The sequence below is a fragment of the Hydra viridissima genome, unplaced genomic scaffold, assembly GCF_058129835.1.
Source record: "Hydra viridissima isolate aposymbiotic clone 2 unplaced genomic scaffold, HvirCarnegie_v1 scaffold_5, whole genome shotgun sequence".
Taxonomy (NCBI): domain Eukaryota; kingdom Metazoa; phylum Cnidaria; class Hydrozoa; order Anthoathecata; family Hydridae; genus Hydra; species Hydra viridissima.
This window is the reverse complement of record NW_028324304.1, coordinates 1,527,585-1,544,936: the sequence shown is the minus strand read 5'-3', so window position 1 is coordinate 1,544,936 and position 17,352 is coordinate 1,527,585. Positions and strand designations below refer to the sequence as shown.

Below are 17,352 nucleotides of genomic sequence, written 5' to 3'. Positions count from 1 at the left end.
TTCATTAGTTTTGAAATCTTCTAAAGAATAGTGACGCTTTGTAAATTGCGGCGTTTCGGTGCCACAGCATGTTAGAAGCGAAAGGTATCGCATCAAAACATCGAAAAAATAGTCTTTAAAAGCAATCGAGTGCGCGCATGGCCAAATAACATCAGCGCTACTTACTTACTCTGGACAAAGCAGCTTAATTTCATCAAGAAACTGAACCATATGGCTTCCCAAAAAAGCTTATGCCAATCTCTTCTAAGCATTTGGTACCATACAAACTCAATAGAGGCGAAGGGCACAAACACGCGCGATTGCTGGAATATTTAATGCGTTAGCAACGCGTACTAACGACGATTTTTAGTTCAGACCAATTCTTTTTCTAAACACAGAGACACAACAAAGAACATTCCATGAAAAAGGAACACTATGTTGTGCTTATTCGTGTTCGTTAACAAAAACGATCGAAGGCTAAAACTGCGATAACGCAGTCAACATATATAAAGTCGCGGACACTAGAAAAAAAGGAAAAACTTAGCAACCTGAAAGTTCTGGACATCGTAAAAAAAAAAAATAAATAAAAAATAAAATTCATTATGGAAGGTAACGGTAAAAAAACGTTTGAGGAGATAAGAGAATGAGTGACGAATGCACAATACGGGGTCCATTCGGTTCTTCGTCTTCATAGTCATCGTTCGAGCGAAGCTTGGTGTTTTCTTTACAATTGTGCAGTCTTGGGAAGGCATGCAACTTTTGTTCAAGTTCATAAAGGCAAAACTGAATTAGAATATGGCGATTTTAAAAGATGCTCTACATTTCCGTTTGCTTTTCAAAGTGCAAATTTCGCTTTTGATTTCATGCGCTCATAACTGGCATTTCAAAAATGACACTTTAACACTCGTGAATCGTGAATTTGGCGGCTTTTGCATGATGCAAAGTTATTAAAATCGCGCGAGGCATCAGTTATAAGGTGTTCACAACCGAAGTTATTGCAGATCAATTCCATCTCTCGTTTTTTCATTTTCAGAAAAGTTCATTTTTCTCCGCTTTATAACATCATAACCATTAGGCTTAGCTGCTTTAGCCTTAGCGAGGTCCTTGACATTAGAAAAGCACCAGTTGGAATTTTATTTTTGCTAAAAATAAAGGCTAACAAATGCAACAGAAATATCTATCTTGCAAGGAACTCGTTCATAATTGAAAAACAAATACAAAGTCAGCTACTTAGTTAGTTAGTTAGTTAGTTAGTTAGTTAGTTAGTTAGTTAGTTAGTTAGTTAGTTAGTTAGTTAGTTAGTTAGTTAGTTAGTTAGTTAGTTAGTTAGTTAGTTAGTTAGTTAGTTAGTTAGTTAGTTAGTTAGTTAGTTAGTTAGTTAGTTAGTCTCTCAGTGAGTTAGTTGGTTAGTTAGTTAGTTAGTTAGTTAGTTAGTTAGTTAGTTAGTTAGTTAGTTAGTTAGTTAGTTAGTTGGTTAGTTAGTTAGTTAGTTAGTTAGTTAGTTAGTTAGTTAGTTAGTTAGTTAGTTAGTTAGTTAGTTAGTTAGTTAGTTAGTTAGTTAGTCTCTCAGTGAGTTAGTTGGTTAGTTAGTTAGTTAGTTAGTTAGTTAGTTAGTTAGTTAGTTAGTTAGTTAGTTAGTTAGTTAGTTAGTTAGTTAGTTAGTTAGTTAGTTAGTTAGTTAGTTAGTTAGTTAGTTAGTTAGTTAGTTAGTTAGTTAGTTAGTTAGTTAGTTAGTTAGTTAGTTAGTTAGTTAGTTAGTTAGTTAGTTAGTTAGTCTCTCAGTGAGTTAGTTGGTTAGTTAGTTAGTTAGTTAGTTAGTTAGTTAGTTAGTTAGTTAGTTAGTTAGTTAGTTAGTTAGTTAGTTAGTTAGTTAGTTAGTTAGTTAGTTAGTTAGTTAGTTAGTTAGTTAGTTAGTTAGTTAGTTAGTTAGTTAGTTAGTTAGTTAGTTAGTTAGTCAGTTAGTTAGTTAGTTAGTTAGTTAGTTAGTTAGTTAGTTAGTTAGTCTCTCAGTGAGTTAGTTGGTTAGTTAGTTAGTTAGTTAGTTAGTTAGTTAGTTAGTTAGTTAGTTAGTTAGTTAGTTAGTTAGTCTCTCAGTGAGTTAGTTGGTTAGTTAGTTAGTTAGTTAGTTAGTTAGTTAGTTAGTTAGTTAGTTAGTTAGTTAGTTAGTCTCTCAGTGAGTTAGTTGGTTAGTTAGTTAGTTAGTTAGTTAGTTAGTTAGTTAGTTAGTTAGTTAGTTAGTCAGTTAGTTAGTTAGTTAGTTAGTTAGTTAGTTAGTTAGTTAGTTAGTTAGTTAGTTAGTTAGTTAGTCTCTCAGTGAGTTAGTTGGTTAGTTAGTTAGTTAGTTAGTTAGTTAGTTAGTTAGTTAGTTAGTTAGTTAGTTAGTTAGTTAGTCTCTCAGTGAGTTAGTTGGTTAGTTAGTTAGTTAGTTAGTTAGTTAGTTAGTTAGTTAGTTAGTTAGTTAGTTAGTTAGTTAGTCTCTCAGTGAGTTAGTTGGTTAGTTAGTTAGTTAGTTAGTTAGTTAGTTAGTTAGTTAGTTAGTTAGTTAGTTAGTTAGTTAGTCTCTCAGTGAGTTAGTTGGTTAGTTAGTTAGTTAGTTAGTTAGTTAGTTAGTTAGTTAGTTAGTTAGTTAGTTAGTTAGTTAGTTAGTTAGTTAGTTAGTTAGTTAGTTGGTTAGTTAGTTAGTTAGTTAGTCAATCAGTTAGTTAGTTAGTTAGTTAGTTAGTCAGTCAGTTAGTTAGTTAGTCAGTCAGTCAGTTAGTTGGTTAGTCAGTCAGTTAGTTAGTCATTCAGTTAGTTAGTTTGTATCTTAGTTAGTTTGTTAGGTACTAAGTTAGGCAGATACGTGAAAAATGACGATAGATGACGATAAATGAGGACAATAATTAAAATGTAGCTACTTTGTAAAATCTTATTACTTTAACTAAAGTTTTAGTACTTTGTTAAAATAGCATGAGAACTAACGCTACCCCACAAGCTTTTTAAAGTTCTTTTTTAAGGTTTCAGCAACCCATCCGACGTTGCGAGAAACACCTGATAGTTACTGTGAAAAAAGGTATTGGCCAACAACTCGACTGTCGCGTTTTATTCTTTCCGGGGTTTTAGGGACGGGTCATTTAGAAAACAAAATGTAAAAGAACTAGAGCGTCGTAACTTTGTTATATGTTGAGTTTTGTGCCCGTCGCAAGTTTGACGTGTTTTAATTGAAGGAATGTTTAGTTCTAGCTTTACGTTTTTTTCCTTTAATGTAAAATAAAGGGTTGTCTGCGCATGCTGTGATTTTTGTTTCGACTTTGTCAAGTGTTATGACTTTGATCATTTGCTTTATTTCGAAGTGTCTCAAGAGTGTGTCAGCTTGGAGTATGTATGAGTTTTCGACAGCGGACGTCTTTGTCTTTACCCCTCTTGTTTGTTAGACATGACGTGCAATGACCCGTTCACTTCTTTTCGTTGACGTTTTTTTTCGCATTTCAAAAAACTACTGACCAAGAGAACGTGCGCAGAAGAAAAATGACAAGGTAAAACCAACAACAAAAAACCATGCAATTAAGGATTACACACAGACAAACACGCAAGTGTAAAAAACGGAAATTTTTTTTTTTTTTTTTTTTTTTCGTGCTGCCGCTTTTTTGTTTGTTTTTTTTTGTTTTGTTTTGTTTTTGTTGCTGCTGCTGATGCTAATGCCGTCACTGCTGCTTAACCTCGCTCTTTGTTTTTTTCTCCGCTAAATATACTTTTTTGCTGAAATCCTAAGGGAGCTAAATTCTTACGGAGGCGCTTAAATCTTCTTTGTTATTTTCCTACAGCCTATAGATGGTCGCCAATCTGGGCACGTGCGTGTTCACTTTTTATTCAAGTTACGTTGGATCCTTTCAAAACTTGGAATCTTGAACATGCACGTGACCTGTGAGGTAACCGAACTGTTTTTTCTCCCTCAGGTTATAACTTAAAACGTTTCAAAGATGGCGTGTAAACCCCACCATGTATTTTTTTGTAACGGGATGCGTGTGCTCTTTTTATCCCCTAACAGCTTTAAAAAGAGATTTTGAACCCCCCTCCCCTCCCTTCCTTACACACACACACACACACACACACACACACACACACACACTTCTTTATATTCTCCTTAGTGTGTTTAAGCTCATGCCGTCATGTTTTTAACAGATGTGTGGCTATGAAAATAGCCTTTATTTTTTATCTTGTGTTCAGAGTACCGTTTATTTGGCTGCTGGTTTTGGAACCTTTTCGTTCTTCTTGGGAAGCAAAACGGCTTGTATGTTTGGCAGCACACCGCCACTGGCTATAGTAACACCTGACAACAACTTGTTCAACTCTTCGTCATTGCGAACAGCTAACTGTAAGTGTCGAGGAATGATTCTAGCTTTCTTATTGTCACGAGCAGCGTTACCGGCCAACTCCAAAATTTCGGCGGAGAGATACTCCAAAACAGCAGCTAAATAGACAGGTGCGCCTGAACCGATGCGATTGGCGTAGTGTCCTTTGCGCAAAAATCGGTGAACACGACCGACTGGAAACTGAAGTCCGGCTCTGAACGATCGAGTCTTTGCCTTGGCTTTAGCTTTTCCTCCTTTTCCACGTCCTGACATTTTAATTTCTTACACTGAGAAACAACGAGAGACAACCTAGAGATATTTGTGCGCGCTTTGAAATCAACTTACAAAATTCCTTTTTCTTATCAAAAACATTTGGTCTCGAACTGCACTTTTTTTAACGAATAGAAAAACTCCGTCAAACAATGCGCAAATTAGTTAATCTTTGAAGAACCAATGAGCTTGCGAGAAACAGAAATGTTCTCGAATTGGAGACCACAACTGCGCTTTATATAGGAAGTGATTCGGTTGCTTGTAATTTCAAATTTCAATTCTCTAAAACTCGTCGACATGTCTGACGCTCCAAAGGCCGGAGGAAAACAAGCGCCCAAGGTGGCCAAAAAGGGGGAAAAACGCGCTGGTAAGAAAGGCGGCAAGATCGCTGGTACTGGAGACAAAAAGCGCAAGAGAAAGAGGCGAGAATCCTACGCCATTTACATTTACAACGTCTTGAAGCAAGTTCACCCTGATGTTGGTGTTTCTTCCAAAGCGATGAGCATCATGAATTCTTTCGTCAACGACATTTTTGAAAGAATCGCTTCAGAAGCTTCACGACTAGCCCTCCAAAACAAGAAATCAACCATCTCTTCGCGTGAAATTCAAACAGCTGTGCGCCTCTTACTTCCCGGTGAGTTGGCCAAACACGCAGTGAGCGAAGGCACCAAGGCTGTTACTAAGTACACCAGCAGTAAATAGATGGAGCGCTATCTAAACGGCTATTTTCATAGCCACACATCTTGTAAAAGCATTGTACGCATTAGAACGCCTTAAATTGTAGTAGAGAGAAAGTACTTAAAATGCAATAGCTAGGCAGCCATTGTTTGCTCGTTTTAAATTGCGACACCGCGTCTAAAGAGCGAGCGCTTTTCTAGACTTGCTTTTTTTGATGTTTAAACGTATAGCTTTTGCATCCACTTTGGATACAAAAAGTTATTACAGTAGGTAAACGCGTGAGAAAATCTTTCAACAACTACTTGAGCGCCACCTTTTTGCTTTTGATCAAAACCTTAGCCCTTATGACCCACCCATCGTTATTATTTGCTGCTACTACCACACTTTTGCTCCTTTTTTCTTTTTTCTTTTTTTTTTTTTTTTTCAAATGTATTGCGCGCATCTTTAGGAAATCAGACTTAAAGCAGCGCTTTAGATAAAAATCACCTTTCTAGCCCGATGATGGTGAGCAAAACACTTTATGTGTCAAGCGTCTACTCTAAACACTCAGTTAAACTATGCCTCGCTAAAAAACATTACTTAGAAATCAATTCAATTGCTTTTCATTTCGATTGAAACAAACTGAAACTGGTAAACTAAACCGTTTTTACACACCCCCTCTGCTTATCGCGGTGCAGCGTTCAAGTTCTAGATTGCCTATTAACGTTTAAAACAGATGTGTGGCTATAAAAATAGCCGTTTTTGATTGCTGAGGTGTTCCCCTTTTAACCACCAAAGCCGTACAATGTGCGACCTTGTCTTTTTAATGCGTAGACAACGTCCATAGCGGTGACTGTCTTTCTCTTGGCATGCTCTGTGTATGTTACAGCGTCGCGAATAACGTTTTCCAAAAAGACTTTTAGAACGCCTCGAGTCTCCTCGTAGATAAGTCCAGAGATACGCTTAACACCACCGCGACGAGCTAGACGACGTATGGCGGGCTTTGTGATTCCTTGGATGTTATCACGTAAAATCTTGCGATGACGCTTTGCGCCTCCTTTTCCAAGTCCTTTTCCTCCTTTACCGCGACCAGACATGATTAAAATTGTTTGAAGTTCAATTACTGTCTTTTTGCGTTTCTTTTTGTTTTTATTATGCGCTGGAAGCGCGACTTTTACCCTACATAGATGGAAACATCTTCGTCAAACAACCAATCGCAACGGTCCTTCGTCAAAAAGCCATCTGAACCAAAAAAACAAAAAAAAAAAAAACCAAAACAAACTGCCTTGTTTTTAACGCGCGTTTTCGCATTTAACGCTTTTATCCGTTCGCAAACAGAGCAGAAAAGTTTCTTTTCGGAATTCCACTACGTCGACCTGTCTTTGAAGTGTTTAAAAAAGCAGAAATTGTAGAGGCGAGACAAACGCGCTCTCTTTTCCCGTAGCCAAAAAACACGCCTACGTGGCCTTAATGCCTTATTTTGCATTTGTACTTGAACCAATCAAAGAGCACTTTCTTAGCACCAATCAGAATGCAGCTTTAAGTCGCGGCAAAGTCTAAAAATGTCAACAAAACGCGTTAAATTGAAAAACTTCAAAAGTTCAACTTAAACTGATAAGTGTAAGCGTAACTTACAATGGCCCGCACAAAACAAACAGCTAGAAAATCTACCGGCGGTAAAGCACCGAGAAAGCAGCTGGCAACAAAAGCAGCAAGAAAGAGTGCCCCGGCTACCGGCGGAGTAAAGAAACCCCACAGATACCGACCCGGTACCGTAGCTTTGAGAGAGATCCGAAGATACCAAAAATCGACAGAGCTCCTAATCAGAAAACTACCCTTCCAGCGATTGGTTCGCGAAATAGCTCAAGATTTCAAGACTGACTTGCGTTTCCAAAGCACCGCCGTCATGGCCTTACAAGAAGCTTCAGAAGCCTACTTAGTGGGTCTCTTCGAAGATACCAACTTGTGCGCCATCCATGCAAAGCGTGTCACTATTATGCCAAAAGACATTCAGTTGGCGAGAAGAATCAGAGGAGAGCGAGCTTAAAAAATGGTGCTTCTAAACAAAACGGCTATTTTCATAGCCACAAATCTGTTAAAAACGTTGTCGGCTTAGTGCCTTAAAACAAAACAAAACAAAAAAAAAAAACAACAAACAAACAAACACAAAGTAAACAAGTTCTACGCCTGGAACTTTGTTTTTAGAAAGATGTGTGGCTATGAAAATAGCCGTTTGACAAAAAGCGGGGTAGGTTAGGTTATTTCTTTTCCACTTTTGCGATGGTTTTCTTGGCTGCAGCTTTCTTCTTAGGTGTCGCTTTCACTTTCTTTACTGCGGGCTTTTTAGCAACCGGTTTCTGGGCGCTCTTTTTTGCGGGAGTCACTTTTTTCTTAGGAGTAGCTTTTTTCACTTTCTCTTTTTGTGCGACTTTTTTCACTGACGCAGCTTTCTTTTTTGGCGTGCTCTTCTTTTCAGCAGGCTTCTTTACTTCTTTGGCTTCTTTTTTGTGCTTCTTGGCGACTGCAGCAGGCTTCTTTAACGGTTTGGGCTTAGCTGCAATTCTAAAAGAACCCGACGCGCCAGTTCCTTTCACTTGTACGAGCTCGCCAGCAACCACCATGCGCTTTAAATTAATCTTGACTTGCGAATCGACGTTTTCACCCACCTTGTTGTTGGCCTTGACGTGCTTGGCGATAGCTTGTCTTGACGACCCTTTGCGTTCTTTAAGCGAATTAATAGCATCGACAATCATCGCCTTGTAGGGAGCATGATCAGCAGGCTTTTTAGGCGCAGACTTCTTTGTGGCCTTTTTCGGAGATGCAGCTTCAGTCATTTTTTTTTTGTCGTGTTTCAGAGAAACGTTGCGTTCGTTTTTATAAAACTTCTAGATGTTTAGATGTTTTTATTTTTCAAGCGGAGTTTTATGCGGACTGTCGAGGAGACTTTTTTTTTTTTTTTTTTGCTCCACCGTCAGACTGCAAAGTGTGTTTTCGTGTTGACAGGCAAACCTCCACAGCTCGCGTCTCTCGCTCTCTTAAAGCTTCATTAGTTTTGAAATCTTCTAAAGAATAGTGACGCTTTGTAAATTGCGGCGTTTCGGTGCCACAGCATGTTAGAAGCGAAAGGTATCGCATCAAAACATCGAAAAAATAGTCTTTAAAAGCAATCGAGTGCGCGCATGGCCAAATAACATCAGCGCTACTTACTCTGGACAAAGCAGCTTAATTTCATCAAGAAACTGAACCATATGGCTTCCCAAAAAAGCTTATGCCAATCTCTTCTAAGCATTTGGTACCATACAAACTCAATAGAGGCGAAGGGCACAAACACGCGCGATTGCTGGAATATTTAATGCGTTAGCAACGCGTACTAACGACGATTTTTAGTTCAGACCAATTCTTTTTCTAAACACAGAGACACAACAAAGAACATTCCATGAAAAAGGAACACTATGTTGTGCTTATTCGTGTTCGTTAACAAAAACGATCGAAGGCTAAAACTGCGATAACGCAGTCAACATATATAAAGTCGCGGACACTAGAAAAAAAGGAAAAACTTAGCAACCTGAAAGTTCTGGACATCGTAAAAAAAAAAAATAAATAAAAAATAAAATTCATTATGGAAGGTAACGGTAAAAAAACGTTTGAGGAGATAAGAGAATGAGTGACGAATGCACAATACGGGGTCCATTCGGTTCTTCGTCTTCATAGTCATCGTTCGAGCGAAGCTTGGTGTTTTCTTTACAATTGTGCAGTCTTGGGAAGGCATGCAACTTTTGTTCAAGTTCATAAAGGCAAAACTGAATTAGAATATGGCGATTTTAAAAGATGCTCTACATTTCCGTTTGCTTTTCAAAGTGCAAATTTCGCTTTTGATTTCATGCGCTCATAACTGGCATTTCAAAAATGACACTTTAACACTCGTGAATCGTGAATTTGGCGGCTTTTGCATGATGCAAAGTTATTAAAATCGCGCGAGGCATCAGTTATAAGGTGTTCACAACCGAAGTTATTGCAGATCAATTCCATCTCTCGTTTTTTCATTTTCAGAAAAGTTCATTTTTCTCCGCTTTATAACATCATAACCATTAGGCTTAGCTGCTTTAGCCTTAGCGAGGTCCTTGACATTAGAAAAGCACCAGTTGGAATTTTATTTTTGCTAAAAATAAAGGCTAACAAATGCAACAGAAATATCTATCTTGCAAGGAACTCGTTCATAATTGAAAAACAAATACAAAGTCAGCTACTTAGTTAGTTAGTTAGTTAGTTAGTTAGTTAGTTAGTTAGTTAGTTAGTTAGTTAGTTAGTTAGTTAGTTAGTTAGTTAGTTAGTTAGTTAGTTAGTTAGTTAGTTAGTTAGTTAGTTAGTTAGTTAGTTAGTTAGTTAGTTAGTTAGTTAGTTAGTCTCTCAGTGAGTTAGTTGGTTAGTTAGTTAGTTAGTTAGTTAGTTAGTTAGTTAGTTAGTTAGTTAGTTAGTTAGTTAGTTAGTTGGTTAGTTAGTTAGTTAGTTAGTTAGTTAGTTAGTTAGTTAGTTAGTTAGTTAGTTAGTTAGTTAGTTAGTTAGTTAGTTAGTTAGTTAGTCTCTCAGTGAGTTAGTTGGTTAGTTAGTTAGTTAGTTAGTTAGTTAGTTAGTTAGTTAGTTAGTTAGTTAGTTAGTTAGTTAGTTAGTTAGTTAGTTAGTTAGTTAGTTAGTTAGTTAGTTAGTTAGTTAGTTAGTTAGTTAGTTAGTTAGTTAGTTAGTTAGTTAGTTAGTTAGTTAGTTAGTTAGTTAGTTAGTTAGTTAGTTAGTTAGTTAGTTAGTCTCTCAGTGAGTTAGTTGGTTAGTTAGTTAGTTAGTTAGTTAGTTAGTTAGTTAGTTAGTTAGTTAGTTAGTTAGTTAGTTAGTTAGTTAGTTAGTTAGTTAGTTAGTTAGTTAGTTAGTTAGTTAGTTAGTTAGTTAGTTAGTTAGTTAGTTAGTTAGTTAGTTAGTTAGTTAGTTAGTTAGTCAGTTAGTTAGTTAGTTAGTTAGTTAGTTAGTTAGTTAGTTAGTTAGTCTCTCAGTGAGTTAGTTGGTTAGTTAGTTAGTTAGTTAGTTAGTTAGTTAGTTAGTTAGTTAGTTAGTTAGTTAGTTAGTTAGTCTCTCAGTGAGTTAGTTGGTTAGTTAGTTAGTTAGTTAGTTAGTTAGTTAGTTAGTTAGTTAGTTAGTTAGTTAGTTAGTCTCTCAGTGAGTTAGTTGGTTAGTTAGTTAGTTAGTTAGTTAGTTAGTTAGTTAGTTAGTTAGTTAGTTAGTCAGTTAGTTAGTTAGTTAGTTAGTTAGTTAGTTAGTTAGTTAGTTAGTTAGTTAGTTAGTTAGTTAGTTAGTCTCTCAGTGAGTTAGTTGGTTAGTTAGTTAGTTAGTTAGTTAGTTAGTTAGTTAGTTAGTTAGTTAGTTAGTTAGTTAGTTAGTCTCTCAGTGAGTTAGTTGGTTAGTTAGTTAGTTAGTTAGTTAGTTAGTTAGTTAGTTAGTTAGTTAGTTAGTTAGTTAGTTAGTCTCTCAGTGAGTTAGTTGGTTAGTTAGTTAGTTAGTTAGTTAGTTAGTTAGTTAGTTAGTTAGTTAGTTAGTTAGTTAGTTAGTCTCTCAGTGAGTTAGTTGGTTAGTTAGTTAGTTAGTTAGTTAGTTAGTTAGTTAGTTAGTTAGTTAGTTAGTTAGTTAGTTAGTTAGTTAGTTAGTTAGTTAGTTAGTTGGTTAGTTAGTTAGTTAGTTAGTCAATCAGTTAGTTAGTTAGTTAGTTAGTTAGTCAGTCAGTTAGTTAGTTAGTCAGTCAGTCAGTTAGTTGGTTAGTCAGTCAGTTAGTTAGTCATTCAGTTAGTTAGTTTGTATCTTAGTTAGTTTGTTAGGTACTAAGTTAGGCAGATACGTGAAAAATGACGATAGATGACGATAAATGAGGACAATAATTAAAATGTAGCTACTTTGTAAAATCTTATTACTTTAACTAAAGTTTTAGTACTTTGTTAAAATAGCATGAGAACTAACGCTACCCCACAAGCTTTTTAAAGTTCTTTTTTAAGGTTTCAGCAACCCATCCGACGTTGCGAGAAACACCTGATAGTTACTGTGAAAAAAGGTATTGGCCAACAACTCGACTGTCGCGTTTTATTCTTTCCGGGGTTTTAGGGACGGGTCATTTAGAAAACAAAATGTAAAAGAACTAGAGCGTCGTAACTTTGTTATATGTTGAGTTTTGTGCCCGTCGCAAGTTTGACGTGTTTTAATTGAAGGAATGTTTAGTTCTAGCTTTACGTTTTTTTCCTTTAATGTAAAATAAAGGGTTGTCTGCGCATGCTGTGATTTTTGTTTCGACTTTGTCAAGTGTTATGACTTTGATCATTTGCTTTATTTCGAAGTGTCTCAAGAGTGTGTCAGCTTGGAGTATGTATGAGTTTTCGACAGCGGACGTCTTTGTCTTTACCCCTCTTGTTTGTTAGACATGACGTGCAATGACCCGTTCACTTCTTTTCGTTGACGTTTTTTTTCGCATTTCAAAAAACTACTGACCAAGAGAACGTGCGCAGAAGAAAAATGACAAGGTAAAACCAACAACAAAAAACCATGCAATTAAGGATTACACACAGACAAACACGCAAGTGTAAAAAACGGAAATTTTTTTTTTTTTTTTTTTTTTTCGTGCTGCCGCTTTTTTGTTTGTTTTTTTTTGTTTTGTTTTGTTTTTGTTGCTGCTGCTGATGCTAATGCCGTCACTGCTGCTTAACCTCGCTCTTTGTTTTTTTCTCCGCTAAATATACTTTTTTGCTGAAATCCTAAGGGAGCTAAATTCTTACGGAGGCGCTTAAATCTTCTTTGTTATTTTCCTACAGCCTATAGATGGTCGCCAATCTGGGCACGTGCGTGTTCACTTTTTATTCAAGTTACGTTGGATCCTTTCAAAACTTGGAATCTTGAACATGCACGTGACCTGTGAGGTAACCGAACTGTTTTTTCTCCCTCAGGTTATAACTTAAAACGTTTCAAAGATGGCGTGTAAACCCCACCATGTATTTTTTTGTAACGGGATGCGTGTGCTCTTTTTATCCCCTAACAGCTTTAAAAAGAGATTTTGAACCCCCCTCCCCTCCCTTCCTTACACACACACACACACACACACACACACACACACACACACTTCTTTATATTCTCCTTAGTGTGTTTAAGCTCATGCCGTCATGTTTTTAACAGATGTGTGGCTATGAAAATAGCCTTTATTTTTTATCTTGTGTTCAGAGTACCGTTTATTTGGCTGCTGGTTTTGGAACCTTTTCGTTCTTCTTGGGAAGCAAAACGGCTTGTATGTTTGGCAGCACACCGCCACTGGCTATAGTAACACCTGACAACAACTTGTTCAACTCTTCGTCATTGCGAACAGCTAACTGTAAGTGTCGAGGAATGATTCTAGCTTTCTTATTGTCACGAGCAGCGTTACCGGCCAACTCCAAAATTTCGGCGGAGAGATACTCCAAAACAGCAGCTAAATAGACAGGTGCGCCTGAACCGATGCGATTGGCGTAGTGTCCTTTGCGCAAAAATCGGTGAACACGACCGACTGGAAACTGAAGTCCGGCTCTGAACGATCGAGTCTTTGCCTTGGCTTTAGCTTTTCCTCCTTTTCCACGTCCTGACATTTTAATTTCTTACACTGAGAAACAACGAGAGACAACCTAGAGATATTTGTGCGCGCTTTGAAATCAACTTACAAAATTCCTTTTTCTTATCAAAAACATTTGGTCTCGAACTGCACTTTTTTTAACGAATAGAAAAACTCCGTCAAACAATGCGCAAATTAGTTAATCTTTGAAGAACCAATGAGCTTGCGAGAAACAGAAATGTTCTCGAATTGGAGACCACAACTGCGCTTTATATAGGAAGTGATTCGGTTGCTTGTAATTTCAAATTTCAATTCTCTAAAACTCGTCGACATGTCTGACGCTCCAAAGGCCGGAGGAAAACAAGCGCCCAAGGTGGCCAAAAAGGGGGAAAAACGCGCTGGTAAGAAAGGCGGCAAGATCGCTGGTACTGGAGACAAAAAGCGCAAGAGAAAGAGGCGAGAATCCTACGCCATTTACATTTACAACGTCTTGAAGCAAGTTCACCCTGATGTTGGTGTTTCTTCCAAAGCGATGAGCATCATGAATTCTTTCGTCAACGACATTTTTGAAAGAATCGCTTCAGAAGCTTCACGACTAGCCCTCCAAAACAAGAAATCAACCATCTCTTCGCGTGAAATTCAAACAGCTGTGCGCCTCTTACTTCCCGGTGAGTTGGCCAAACACGCAGTGAGCGAAGGCACCAAGGCTGTTACTAAGTACACCAGCAGTAAATAGATGGAGCGCTATCTAAACGGCTATTTTCATAGCCACACATCTTGTAAAAGCATTGTACGCATTAGAACGCCTTAAATTGTAGTAGAGAGAAAGTACTTAAAATGCAATAGCTAGGCAGCCATTGTTTGCTCGTTTTAAATTGCGACACCGCGTCTAAAGAGCGAGCGCTTTTCTAGACTTGCTTTTTTTGATGTTTAAACGTATAGCTTTTGCATCCACTTTGGATACAAAAAGTTATTACAGTAGGTAAACGCGTGAGAAAATCTTTCAACAACTACTTGAGCGCCACCTTTTTGCTTTTGATCAAAACCTTAGCCCTTATGACCCACCCATCGTTATTATTTGCTGCTACTACCACACTTTTGCTCCTTTTTTCTTTTTTCTTTTTTTTTTTTTTTTTCAAATGTATTGCGCGCATCTTTAGGAAATCAGACTTAAAGCAGCGCTTTAGATAAAAATCACCTTTCTAGCCCGATGATGGTGAGCAAAACACTTTATGTGTCAAGCGTCTACTCTAAACACTCAGTTAAACTATGCCTCGCTAAAAAACATTACTTAGAAATCAATTCAATTGCTTTTCATTTCGATTGAAACAAACTGAAACTGGTAAACTAAACCGTTTTTACACACCCCCTCTGCTTATCGCGGTGCAGCGTTCAAGTTCTAGATTGCCTATTAACGTTTAAAACAGATGTGTGGCTATAAAAATAGCCGTTTTTGATTGCTGAGGTGTTCCCCTTTTAACCACCAAAGCCGTACAATGTGCGACCTTGTCTTTTTAATGCGTAGACAACGTCCATAGCGGTGACTGTCTTTCTCTTGGCATGCTCTGTGTATGTTACAGCGTCGCGAATAACGTTTTCCAAAAAGACTTTTAGAACGCCTCGAGTCTCCTCGTAGATAAGTCCAGAGATACGCTTAACACCACCGCGACGAGCTAGACGACGTATGGCGGGCTTTGTGATTCCTTGGATGTTATCACGTAAAATCTTGCGATGACGCTTTGCGCCTCCTTTTCCAAGTCCTTTTCCTCCTTTACCGCGACCAGACATGATTAAAATTGTTTGAAGTTCAATTACTGTCTTTTTGCGTTTCTTTTTGTTTTTATTATGCGCTGGAAGCGCGACTTTTACCCTACATAGATGGAAACATCTTCGTCAAACAACCAATCGCAACGGTCCTTCGTCAAAAAGCCATCTGAACCAAAAAAACAAAAAAAAAAAAAACCAAAACAAACTGCCTTGTTTTTAACGCGCGTTTTCGCATTTAACGCTTTTATCCGTTCGCAAACAGAGCAGAAAAGTTTCTTTTCGGAATTCCACTACGTCGACCTGTCTTTGAAGTGTTTAAAAAAGCAGAAATTGTAGAGGCGAGACAAACGCGCTCTCTTTTCCCGTAGCCAAAAAACACGCCTACGTGGCCTTAATGCCTTATTTTGCATTTGTACTTGAACCAATCAAAGAGCACTTTCTTAGCACCAATCAGAATGCAGCTTTAAGTCGCGGCAAAGTCTAAAAATGTCAACAAAACGCGTTAAATTGAAAAACTTCAAAAGTTCAACTTAAACTGATAAGTGTAAGCGTAACTTACAATGGCCCGCACAAAACAAACAGCTAGAAAATCTACCGGCGGTAAAGCACCGAGAAAGCAGCTGGCAACAAAAGCAGCAAGAAAGAGTGCCCCGGCTACCGGCGGAGTAAAGAAACCCCACAGATACCGACCCGGTACCGTAGCTTTGAGAGAGATCCGAAGATACCAAAAATCGACAGAGCTCCTAATCAGAAAACTACCCTTCCAGCGATTGGTTCGCGAAATAGCTCAAGATTTCAAGACTGACTTGCGTTTCCAAAGCACCGCCGTCATGGCCTTACAAGAAGCTTCAGAAGCCTACTTAGTGGGTCTCTTCGAAGATACCAACTTGTGCGCCATCCATGCAAAGCGTGTCACTATTATGCCAAAAGACATTCAGTTGGCGAGAAGAATCAGAGGAGAGCGAGCTTAAAAAATGGTGCTTCTAAACAAAACGGCTATTTTCATAGCCACAAATCTGTTAAAAACGTTGTCGGCTTAGTGCCTTAAAACAAAACAAAACAAAAAAAAAAAACAACAAACAAACAAACACAAAGTAAACAAGTTCTACGCCTGGAACTTTGTTTTTAGAAAGATGTGTGGCTATGAAAATAGCCGTTTGACAAAAAGCGGGGTAGGTTAGGTTATTTCTTTTCCACTTTTGCGATGGTTTTCTTGGCTGCAGCTTTCTTCTTAGGTGTCGCTTTCACTTTCTTTACTGCGGGCTTTTTAGCAACCGGTTTCTGGGCGCTCTTTTTTGCGGGAGTCACTTTTTTCTTAGGAGTAGCTTTTTTCACTTTCTCTTTTTGTGCGACTTTTTTCACTGACGCAGCTTTCTTTTTTGGCGTGCTCTTCTTTTCAGCAGGCTTCTTTACTTCTTTGGCTTCTTTTTTGTGCTTCTTGGCGACTGCAGCAGGCTTCTTTAACGGTTTGGGCTTAGCTGCAATTCTAAAAGAACCCGACGCGCCAGTTCCTTTCACTTGTACGAGCTCGCCAGCAACCACCATGCGCTTTAAATTAATCTTGACTTGCGAATCGACGTTTTCACCCACCTTGTTGTTGGCCTTGACGTGCTTGGCGATAGCTTGTCTTGACGACCCTTTGCGTTCTTTAAGCGAATTAATAGCATCGACAATCATCGCCTTGTAGGGAGCATGATCAGCAGGCTTTTTAGGCGCAGACTTCTTTGTGGCCTTTTTCGGAGATGCAGCTTCAGTCATTTTTTTTTTGTCGTGTTTCAGAGAAACGTTGCGTTCGTTTTTATAAAACTTCTAGATGTTTAGATGTTTTTATTTTTCAAGCGGAGTTTTATGCGGACTGTCGAGGAGACTTTTTTTTTTTTTTTTTTGCTCCACCGTCAGACTGCAAAGTGTGTTTTCGTGTTGACAGGCAAACCTCCACAGCTCGCGTCTCTCGCTCTCTTAAAGCTTCATTAGTTTTGAAATCTTCTAAAGAATAGTGACGCTTTGTAAATTGCGGCGTTTCGGTGCCACAGCATGTTAGAAGCGAAAGGTATCGCATCAAAACATCGAAAAAATAGTCTTTAAAAGCAATCGAGTGCGCGCATGGCCAAATAACATCAGCGCTACTTACTCTGGACAAAGCAGCTTAATTTCATCAAGAAACTGAACCATATGGCTTCCCAAAAAAGCTTATGCCAATCTCTTCTAAGCATTTGGTACCATACAAACTCAATAGAGGCGAAGGGCACAAACACGCGCGATTGCTGGAATATTTAATGCGTTAGCAACGCGTACTAACGACGATTTTTAGTTCAGACCAATTCTTTTTCTAAACACAGAGACACAACAAAGAACATTCCATGAAAAAGGAACACTATGTTGTGCTTATTCGTGTTCGTTAACAAAAACGATCGAAGGCTAAAACTGCGATAACGCAGTCAACATATATAAAGTCGCGGACACTAGAAAAAAAGGAAAAACTTAGCAACCTGAAAGTTCTGGACATCGTAAAAAAAAAAAATAAATAAAAAATAAAATTCATTATGGAAGGTAACGGTAAAAAAACGTTTGAGGAGATAAGAGAATGAGTGACGAATGCACAATACGGGGTCCATTCGGTTCTTCGTCTTCATAGTCATCGTTCGAGCGAAGCTTGGTGTTTTCTTTACAATTGTGCAGTCTTGGGAAGGCATGCAACTTTTGTTCAAGTTCATAAAGGCAAAACTGAATTAGAATATGGCGATTTTA

The 17,352-nt window shown here is 38.0% G+C and overlaps 4 protein-coding genes and 2 pseudogenes across 4 annotated transcripts; 4 read left to right on the top strand and 2 right to left on the bottom strand.

Annotated features, from left to right (window-relative positions):
* Positions 1 to 4,193: 4,193 nt before the first annotated feature.
* On the bottom strand, positions 4,194 to 4,583 carry LOC149887839 (histone H2A, orphon). The gene has a single exon (XM_090088916.1). It carries the CDS (start codon positions 4,581 to 4,583, stop codon positions 4,194 to 4,196), a length of 390 nt encoding a protein of 129 aa, XP_089945042.1.
* Positions 4,584 to 4,877: 294 nt separating this feature from the next.
* On the top strand, positions 4,878 to 5,282 carry LOC149887838 (late histone H2B.L4 pseudogene; annotated as a pseudogene).
* A 1,591-nt stretch (positions 5,283 to 6,873) lies between these two features.
* Positions 6,874 to 7,284, top strand: LOC149887837 (histone H3). The gene has a single exon (XM_090088915.1). The coding sequence runs from the start codon at positions 6,874 to 6,876 to the stop codon at positions 7,282 to 7,284; it is 411 nt and encodes a 136-aa protein (XP_089945041.1).
* Positions 7,285 to 12,484: 5,200 nt separating this feature from the next.
* Positions 12,485 to 12,874, bottom strand: LOC149887836 (histone H2A, orphon). The gene has a single exon (XM_090088914.1). It carries the CDS (start codon positions 12,872 to 12,874, stop codon positions 12,485 to 12,487), a length of 390 nt encoding a protein of 129 aa, XP_089945040.1.
* Positions 12,875 to 13,168: 294 nt separating this feature from the next.
* LOC149887835 (late histone H2B.L4 pseudogene) lies at positions 13,169 to 13,573 on the top strand (annotated as a pseudogene).
* Positions 13,574 to 15,164: 1,591 nt separating this feature from the next.
* LOC149887834 (histone H3) lies at positions 15,165 to 15,575 on the top strand. The gene has a single exon (XM_090088913.1). It carries the CDS (start codon positions 15,165 to 15,167, stop codon positions 15,573 to 15,575), a length of 411 nt encoding a protein of 136 aa, XP_089945039.1.
* The last annotated feature ends 1,777 nt before the right edge of the window (positions 15,576 to 17,352 follow it).

Excerpts from the sequence above, each read along its gene's own strand:
- LOC149887839 (XM_090088916.1), bottom strand. The coding sequence starts at position 4,583 with ATGTCAGGACGTGGAAAAGGAGGAAAAGCTAAAGCCAAGGCAAAGACT.
- LOC149887834 (XM_090088913.1), top strand. The coding sequence starts at position 15,165 with ATGGCCCGCACAAAACAAACAGCTAGAAAATCTACCGGCGGTAAAGCA.
- LOC149887837 (XM_090088915.1), top strand. The coding sequence starts at position 6,874 with ATGGCCCGCACAAAACAAACAGCTAGAAAATCTACCGGCGGTAAAGCA.
- LOC149887836 (XM_090088914.1), bottom strand. The coding sequence starts at position 12,874 with ATGTCAGGACGTGGAAAAGGAGGAAAAGCTAAAGCCAAGGCAAAGACT.